A 10000-nucleotide genomic window follows, 5' to 3' on the forward strand; every position below is an offset into this window, starting at 1 on the left:
TGTGTTCAGGCGTGTTCAGGTGTGTTCATGTATGTTCATGCGTGTTCAGGTGTGTTCATGCGTGTTGAGGTGTGTTCATGCGTTTTCAGGTGTGTTCATGCGTGTTGAGGTGTGTTCATGCGTGTTGAGGTGTGTTCATGCATGTTCAGGTGTGTTCATGTATGTTCATGCGTGTTCAGGTGTGTTCATGAGTGTTGAGGTGTGTTCATGCATGTTCAGGTGTGTTCATGCGTGTTGAGGCATGTTCAGGTATGTTCATGTGTGTTCATGCATGTTCAGGTGTGTTCATGTGTGTTAATGCTTGTTCAGGTATGTTCAGACATGTTCACGTGTGTTCATGCGTGTTCACGTGTGTTCGTGCGTGTTCACGTGTGTTCATGCGTGTTGAGGTGTGTTCATGTGTGTTCAGGTGTGTTCATGTATGTTTATGCATGTTCAGGTGTGTTCATGTGTGTTCATGCGTGTTCATGCATGTTCAGATGTGTTCATGTGTGTTCACGTGTGTTTGTGCGTGTTCACGTGTGTTCATGCGTGTTGAGGTGTGTTCATGTGTGTTCATGTATGTTTATGCATGTTCATGTGTTTTCATGCGTGTTCATGCATGTTCAGATGTGTTCATGTGTGTTCACGTGTGTTCATGCGTGTTCATGCGTGTTGAGGTGTGTTCATGCGTGTTCAGGTGTGTTCATGCGTGTTTAGGTGTGTTCATGCGTGTTGAGGCATGTTCATGTATGTTCATGTGTGTTCATGCATGTTCAGGTGTGTTCATGTGTGTTAATGCTTGTTCAGGTATGTTCAGACATGTTCACGTGTGTTCGTGCGTGTTCTGATGTGTGTTCAGGTGTGTTCATGCTTGTTTGGGTGTGTTCAGGCATGTTCACGTGTGTTCATGCATGTTCAGATGTGTTCATGCATGTTGAGGTGTGTTCATGTGTGTTCAAGCGTGTTCACGTGTGTTCATGTATGTTCAGGTGTGTTCAGGCATGTTCACTTGTGTTCATGCATGTTGAGGTGTGTTCATGTGTGTTCAAGCGTGTTCATGTGTGTTCATGCGTGTTCATGTATGTTCATGTGTGCTCATCCGTGTTCATGCGTGTTCAGGTGTGTTCATGTGTGTTCAGGTGTGTTCATGTATGTTCATGTGTGTTCATGTGTTAATGCATGTTCAGGTGTGTTCATGCATGTTCAGGTGTGTTCATGCGTGTTCAAGTGTATTCAGGTGTGTTCATGCGTGTTCTTGTGTGTTCATGTGTGTTCATGCGTGTTCAGGTGTGTTCATGTGTGTTCAGGTGTGTTCATGTATGTCCATGTGTGTTCATTCATGTTCATGTGTGTTCATGCGTGTTCAGGTGTATTCATGTATGTTCAGGTGTGTTCATGTGTGTTCATGTTTGTTCATGTGTGTTCATGCATGTTCAGGTGTGTTCAGGTGTGTTCATGTATGTTCATGTGTGTTCATGTGTGTTCATGCGTGTTCAGGTGTGTTCATGCATGTTCAAGTGTGATCAGGCGTGTTCATGTGTGTTCATGTGCATTACCTGACTCTGCAGTGCGGTGAGATCTCGGAGCCGCTGGATCTCTGCAGTGTCGCTCATCTGCGAGTACAGTGGTGAGGACAGATCCTTCTTCACGGCCTCTTTATACTTCAGCTGAGGGAAACACACCTGCGGTCAGTGTGACACTTGGGAGCACGTGTGAAACTGCTGTCAGGGTGGTACGTACCTCACTGAGCAGCTCTCCGGCACGTTTGGCATGTTCCATGTCCTGAGTCTCGGGCAGACAGGCGTAAAGAGATGCATCTGTTCTGTTCTTCTCTTTATATTTTACCTACATACACAGTCATGTTTAAATACACACGCTTCCTCATCACACATGCTGAGCTCCTGTCATTCACAAACTGTGTCTGTCCGTGATGTGGCACACATACGTGACTCTGCAGCTCGTAGGCCTCTTTAGCATGTTCGGTCTGGAGCGTCTGTGGCATCAGGCTGTACAGATTGCTCTCCGCTTCCTTCTTACCCTCCTGCTTGTACTGAAGCTGAAAACAGAAGCTGCTTTACACCCAGAGAAACAGACTGAACTTATATAGACTCTAAAGTGTACTTTAGTAATATCAGTAATAGAGTCAGTATCAGTGCAGTACACGCGTGTTACCTCACTCTGGACGTCGCTCATGTGTTTGGCAAACTCTGTGTCTGCAGTCTGTGGCAGGAGTGAATACAGACTGACCTGATCATTCTTCTGCTTATATCTGACCTGAGAACAGCAGCGGGAGCACACAATAATCAGTATTTAAACACGAGACCGGATGTAAATGAGAACTGATTCATACAAATGCTCCATTAAAGGCCATATTTGTCCCCTTAAATTGATTTTCAGGGGCAGTTTTATACTTATAAGATCAAATTACCAAACTTAAAAAAAACATACAACAACACCCTACATCAAATTACCAAACAAATAAAAACATCAAAAAAGAATCCAAATAGAAATCAAACAGCTCATTAACACCATCAAACGGATTCAATTAGAAATCAAACAACTCAAATATACAACTCTTACAAACACAACTCATCTGCTAAACATATCAAAAAAGACTTCAGGGAACGCAGAACGAAAAAATCACTCTAACTCATCTTAAACTACTCAACAATACTATAAAATATAAATATAAAACAACAAATCACACAATCCAAATTTAAATATACAACAATAAATCATACAATCATACATTTTTTGCATCCATTATCTTGAATTTAGGGGCTTTTTAAAAATTAATTTCAGTGGCCTTTTTTCTCTAAGCCCTAGTTAATCTCTGACCCTGCTTCATATTGTGTGAAAACACTGATAAACATCAGCTGTCACTGCTGTCTGTACTGTGATCAGCTGAGGACACACATCAGTTTTAAGGAGTAAAAACAGCACAAATAGAACCCACGGCTCACATCTAGTGCCCTATGTAGTGAAGATGTGCTCACGTCGCTCTGTGCGTCTGCGATCTCTCTGGCTGTCTGCGTCTGCAGCGTCTCTGGCAGTCGAGTGAATAATGGACTGGACAAACTCTGTCTGCCGCCCTCTTTGTACTTCACCTGAACATATAAAACATGATGATCTCGAGCTCTTCTGCTGTGAGACAGAGTTTGTAATGTGCAGAAATCACACAGTGTTTGAACACGAGGCTGCTGTACCTCACTGATGATGGCGGTGGCGTGTTTAGCGTGTTGCGTGTCCAGAGTCTCTGGCAGTGTGGCGTACAGCGAGTCGCTCACAGAATCTTTATATTTCACCTGAATGAAACACACAGACACACCGCAGCACATTCACTGATGAGAGAGACGCAACAAACACTGAAGCACAGCGTGCTTTTCATCAGCCGAACCCCTCAGAGCTCAAATATTTACTCGTAGTCTTCCTGGGTTTTAGATTAATTCAGTAATTTAACAACAACACGATCTCACGTTCACGGTTCTCTGATGTCGATTAATGTGCACATGAAACGCAACTAAACGAATAAAATATTCAGTCTTTTTGACTAAGTTTTTTATTTTGATTACTTTTTTTTGTTTTAATCTTTTTTATAAAATATAAAAAATAGTTTTTATAAAATCTATGATTTTATATTTTGATTTCTTTTATTTTAAAATAACTGAGCACATGTTTGCTCACCTCGCTCTGCAGGTCCGTCACGGATCTGACGAACTGTGTCTCTGGAGTGTCGGGCAGCTGAGAGTAAACACTGGACGAGAGGCTCCTCCGGCCCTCCTCACGGTACTCTTTCTGAAACACACGTGGAGATGGAGTCACGCGTGACGCACGTTACATCAGCATCACGAACGGAGCAGCAGTGAAATGAGCCGCACCTCACACAGAACATGCGAGATATCCTCAAAAAAAACCACATCTCCCCAGACTCTAAAACCACAGAAAAAGAAAAATCATAAAAAACCCCTTCCTTACTCATTCCTATATAGGCCACCTGAGTGCAGATGATCAGATGAAGGTCAGGCGCTGTGGTCAGACATGTGTGTGGTCAGGCGTGACGTGAGCGTGTGCAGCGTTACCTCGCTCTGGATGTGAGCGGCGTCTCGAGCGTGTTGAGTTTCTGGAGTCTCTGGGAGATGATGGTACAGAGATCTGCTCATCTGCTGCTTACTGGCCTCCTTATACTTCACCTGAGGTCAACATGATTCACAATCCTGACGTCTGAGAGATCTGAGCTCAGAGATGTTCAGGGTGGTTGTTAGGGCTAGGTAAGGGGTTGCTATGGAGTTGTTAAGGAGTGGTGGTCTGGATGGTCTCTAGAGTTGTGTTTCAGAGTGGTTGCTATGGTGTTGTTAAGGGGTTGCTATGGTGATCAAGGAGAGCGTGTTGATCTGATGAGTCTGAGTGAGTTCACACGCGTGTGTGTCGTACGTCACTCTGTAACTCCGCGGCGTGTTTGGCGAGCTGCGTGTCCAGCGTCTCGGGCATGAGCGAGTACAGATTACTGGAGTTTTCCTTCACGTCAGCTTTATACTTCAGCTGAAACACACAAACACACGTGAAGAGGAAAACACCTAACATGAATCACAAAACATAACGAAGAAGTTTCCAGATCAGTGCTTCTCAACTAGGGCCGTTGGATGACATAATATATTTAAATATACAAAAATCAATATTCTTACTTATTTTGATTCACATGATATTACATTTTTATTTTTTTCCCCCACTTAAATTAAAATGAAATTCATGGGGTTTCCCTTAGAATTAAGGTGATTTTTCTGACCCCATTGGTGGATATTTGTTTTAAGCCTGAACTCACTTCATTTTGATCAGTTTTCTAATCAGAAAAGAAGACTAATTTAGCTTCTCATGATTCAGGAATGTTCAGATATTGTACTGGAATAGACAGACATGTTCACCTCACTCCGGAGCTCCATCTGCTGCTTCACACTCGTTCTTTTTTTTTCTCTTTCTTCCTTTTCTTTTTAGCGGCGTCCGGGCTCTGTCATCAGCGAGTACAAACTACTGCCCATCACAGACGCCGGCCCTGCCTGTACTCCAGCTGATCACACAACACACACACACTCACATTATCAATCAAACACATGTCAACACGGCCGCTGAGGCGATGGAGCGTGTGCAGCGTTACCTCGCTCTGGATGTGAGCGGCGTCTCGAGCGTGTTGAGTTTCTGAAGTCTCTGGGAGCTGATGGTACAGAGATCTGCTCATCTGCTGCTTACTGGCCTCCTTATACTTCACCTGAACACACACACACATCATCATCATCATCATCATCATCATCAGTCCGAGTGTCCGTCAGACGTGTGTTCACGCACCTGACTCTGCAGCTCAGAGACGCTCCTGCTGAACTCAGTCTCTGGAGTTTCAGGAAGCTGAGAGTAAATGCAGCTGCTGATGCTCTTCCTGCTCTGCTCGCGGTATTTATTCTACACACACACACACACACACACACACACACAGATGTCACACACTTCAACCGCCAGTGTAAACCTGCTCTGATCTTCATGTGTCTGATTCACCTCGCTGATGGTCTCTGTGATCTCTCGGGCAGACTGAGTCTCCAGAGTGTCCGCCAGCGTGGAGAACAGAGAGCTGGACGCACACGTCTGACCCTCCTTATACGTCACCTGATACAACATATATCTGATCAAAAATACAGTAAAAACTAAAATATTACTACAATGTAAAACAGCTGTTTTCTGTGTGAATCTCTATTAAAGTGTAATTTATTTCTGTGATGTGCAGCTGTATTTTCAGCATCATTACTCCAGTCTTCAGTGTCACATCTTCAGAAATCAGTCTAATATGATGATTTGCTGCTCAAGAAACATTTCTGATTATTATTAATGTTGAACACAGTTGTGCTGCACAAAAAATATTTTTAAACAAACATTAAAGTTTTTTATTTTTCAGGATTCACAGATGGACAGAAAGTTCAGAAGAACAGCTTTTATTTGAAATAGAAATCTTGTGTAGCATTATAAATGTCTTTACTGTCACTTTTGATCAATTAAATGTGTGCTCGATGAATAAAAGTGTTAATGTCTGTATTTGTGCACCTGGCTCTGTAGCTGGTACGCGTCTTTAGCGTGTTGAGTCTCCAGGGTTTCAGGCAGTTGTGAGTACAGACATGTGGAAGCGTTTTTTCTGCCAGCTTCTTTGTATTTATTCTGTCAGACAATGAGAGCAGGTGTGAGAGCGCGTTCACATGACATCGGACAGGTGAACATGAGTGATGCGTGTGCGTTACGTCGCTCTGCAGATCCGTCATGCGTTTGGCGTGTTGCGTGTCAGTCGTGTCTGGCAGCTGAGAGTACAGACTACACGACAGCTTCTTCCTCCCGTCCTCTTTATATCGGACCTGAAACATCATCACCATCATCGTCATGTGACTGGCGTGTGTGTCTGAGCGTGTTTGTGGCGTGTCGTACCTCACTCTGAAGATCACTCATCTCTCTAGCAAACTCTGTGTCTGGCGTGTCCGGCATCAGTGAGTACAGACTGACACACAGATCCCTGCGTCCGTCCTCACGGTACAGCAGCTGAACACACACACACACACACACACACACACACACACACACACACACACACACACACACACCCACACAAGTACATGCACACACACACACACACACAAGTACACCCACACACACACACACACACACACACACACACACAAGTACATGCACACACACACAGACACACACACACACACAAAAGTACACCCACACACACACACACACCCACACAAGTACATGCACACACACACACCCACACACACACACACACACACACACACACACACAAGTACATGCACACACACACAGACACACACACACACAAGTACATGCACACACACACACACACACACACAGACACACACACACACACACACACAAGTACACCCACACACACACACACAAGTACACCCACACACACACACAGACACACACACACACACACACACAAACAAGTACACCCACACACACACACACACACACACACACACCACACAAGTAGTACACCCACACACACACACACCACACACACACAAACCAACACACACACACACACACACACACACACACACACACACACACACACACTTATCAAAATGTAGTTTGTTGACACAAAAACAAGAACAAATATCTGCCAATGGCTTCAAATTAAAAATCAAGTTGATTCATTCCCCATGTTTTAAGCATGAAGTCAGTTAATTTTGATACATTAATCAGAAAACAAGACATCATTTCATTTTGCATCTCCAGTAAATGCATATTCACTTAACAATATTAAAACAAAAGTACATGAAAACAAGAAAGAAACACTGCGGAAGAGACTCATTTGGCAACATCTCATGCCGGGACATTTATTTTAGCTTGTCTATTTTCTATCTGTTTCAATTGAAGACTTTTTAGGGCATTTCTATGGAATCAAGACATTTATAGGACGGGCAGAAACCCTGCTGATGACCTTTATTTATGAATGATGTGTGGCTCTGACGATCTCGTCTCACCTCGCTGTTCAGCTGTGAGGCGTTATCATCTAGAATATAAAATCCAACATTAAAACAACACAACACAACACACAGCACATCATCCCCTCCCAGCCTCAGGTTTGGTATTCTTCCTCTATTGAAGCAACACACACAAGAGGACACAGAATACTCCAGATCTTACAGAGGAACTAGTGCAGTGAACATTCACAAACAGAGTTCATGATGAACAGCTCAACATCTGCTGACGACGCTCAGGTCAATCATCGTCAGTGTCTGATCTGATGGACATCATTTATTGTATTTATTTATTTATCTGATGGAAATTGTTTGAATGAGTCTGGTTCACCTCAGAGTGACATTCGGACACAGTCTGAACACACGTGATCTGTGTGACGTCCACACGCGTCATGATCTCGGCCTCCACACGCCTGTCACCCTGAAAGAAGGAGCGGTGGATTCACTCAGACACAGAAACACAGCTCACAGCTTTCATAACCAGTGTTTCCTGAGTTTCACACAGCCTGATCATCTGACATAGAGTATATTAATACTCTAATATAATATCTTTAATATAAAGTCTTTGTTTAAGAGTTTAAAGCCATGAATCAAACCAAATACCTACAAGGAGAATCACATTACAGACTTTGATTTGAATCAGACAAATATTTGAAAATCAGACAAAAACAAAAATACAAGACTTTAGTGAGGGAAAGAACTACAATCCCATGAAGCTTTGCAATAATCAAAATCAAATGAAAAAAATGTTAATCTAAAAGTTTCAATTGATTGATTATATACAAAAACGTTTATTGTAAGATATGCTTATATATGCACATATGTAAGTATTTTGAGAGCATAGGGACACTTTACATCATTCAGTGCTTCATGGGAGTGGGCGGAGCTAAAGAGATCTATTTGCCCATTTTACTCTCCAATTGATGGAGAATTCCCTGCAGAATCATGGGTAATGTAGTTTTTATAACAGGTACATGATTATCTAAGAATAGGTTATAATAATGCAGGCAGATGGCTTCAACAAAAGCATAAAACCGTTAATTAACAATCTCATAGAACACATTAGGTCTGTCTTTAATGGTTTATAAGTTACCATTAAAAATCATTTTCCCTAAAGAACAAAATTAATGAAATTTTCTACTTCACACTCACCTCATGGGCTGCTGAGCTTGGATCAGGACTCAGATCAGAAGTCGGATCAGGACACGGATCAGGATTTGGATCAGGATTCGGATCAGGTTTTGGATCAGGGACTCATATCAGAATTTGGGATCAGAATTTCAGATCAGAAGTTGGATCAGGTTTTGGATCAGGTTTTGGCTCAGTACTCAATTCAGGGTTCAGATTAGAAGTCGGATCAGGTTTTGGATCAGGTTTTGGCTCAGTACTCAATTCAGGATTCAGATCATAAATATCACAAGTTTTTGGATCAGTACTCAATTCAGGATTCAAATCAGAAGTCAGATCAGGTTTTGGATCAGGATTCAGATCAGAAGTCGGATCAGGATTCAGATCACAAGTTGGATCAGGACTCGGATCAGGATTCAGATCACAAGTTGGATCAGGATTTGGATCAGGATTCAGATCAGAAGTCGGATCAGGATTCAGATCAGAACACGGATCAGGTTTTGGACCAGGACTCGGATCAGGATTCAGACCAGGACTCGAATCAGGATTCAGACCAGGACTCGGATCAGGTTTTGGACCAGGACTCGGATCAGGATTCGGACCAGGACTCGGATCAGGATTCAGACCAGGACTCGGATCAGGATTCAGACCAGGACTCGGATCAGACTTCTGACCAGGACTCGGATCAGGATTCGGACCAGGACTCGGATCAGGTTTTGGATCAGGATTTGGATCAGAAGTCAGATTAGGATTCAGATCAGAACTCGGATCAGGTTTTGGATCAGAACTTCGATGAGGACCCGGATCGGCTGTGACAGCTGCTGGGGAATCCTGTGAGAAACACACACACACACACACACACACACACACACACATGGTGTGAGAGCAGCCGTCGTGTGAAGGTCATCGTGACTCTGCTTGAACGGTCAGCGCTCTCACCTCAGGGGCCAGTTCCGCACCTCCGTCCATCTGTCCAGCAGCTTCCTCAGTGGCAGACATGACTGAAACACAAACTCAGAGCTCAGTGCTGGACACAGCTGACCGGAGCAATGCTTCAGCCCGACTGACCAGCTTCTGCTCAGGAACAGACCTTATCAGAGACGCTTCCCTGTTTAGAAACACTCGAGCGTTATCACTGCTGCAGGAGAAAGTGTCGCACACAGAAAGGAATGTGCAGAGATATGAGCACCTCACACTAACCATTACCATCACTAGTCCTAGTACTCATAGTGATGTCAGCAAACCAAGTACTGAAGTTCAGTGTGTGCCAATAAAACACACACAAGCCTTACACTAACCCTCAGTTAACCAGCACTGATGCTGACTACTAAAACTAGTGCCAGATCTGACTG

At 43.5% G+C, this 10000-nt stretch overlaps 1 protein-coding gene and 1 long non-coding RNA gene across 4 annotated transcripts in view; both read right to left on the minus strand.

The window, feature by feature from the left end:
* LOC109091823 (nebulette-like) overlaps positions 1 to 7553 on the minus strand; it is a 27131-nt gene extending 19578 nt beyond the window's left edge. For all 3 annotated transcript variants that reach the window (XR_006153523.1, XM_042714859.1, XM_042714858.1), the window contains exons 1-7: positions 7524 to 7553; positions 6436 to 6546; positions 6255 to 6365; positions 6064 to 6174; positions 5524 to 5631; positions 5320 to 5430; positions 5132 to 5242 (exon numbers count right to left, since the gene is read on the minus strand). Coding sequence is in view for 2 of the 3 variants with exons in the window: in XM_042714859.1 (XP_042570793.1) it covers positions 5132 to 5242; positions 5320 to 5430; positions 5524 to 5631; positions 6064 to 6174; positions 6255 to 6365; positions 6436 to 6492 (609 nt within the window). In the remaining variant the exon portion in view is untranslated. The remainder of the gene's footprint in view (positions 1 to 5131; positions 5243 to 5319; positions 5431 to 5523; positions 5632 to 6063; positions 6175 to 6254; positions 6366 to 6435; positions 6547 to 7523) is intronic.
* Positions 7554 to 7623: 70 nt separating this feature from the next.
* Positions 7624 to 8809, minus strand: LOC122135438. The gene is made up of 3 exons (XR_006153525.1): positions 8673 to 8809; positions 7852 to 7941; positions 7624 to 7638 (listed from the first exon to the last, which is right to left on the minus strand). It is a non-coding gene; the product is annotated as an uncharacterized LOC122135438 (long non-coding RNA).
* Between the last annotated feature and the right edge of the window lie 1191 nt (positions 8810 to 10000).

The sequence above is a fragment of the Cyprinus carpio genome, chromosome A24, assembly GCF_018340385.1.
Source record: "Cyprinus carpio isolate SPL01 chromosome A24, ASM1834038v1, whole genome shotgun sequence".
NCBI lineage: Eukaryota > Metazoa > Chordata > Actinopteri > Cypriniformes > Cyprinidae > Cyprinus > Cyprinus carpio.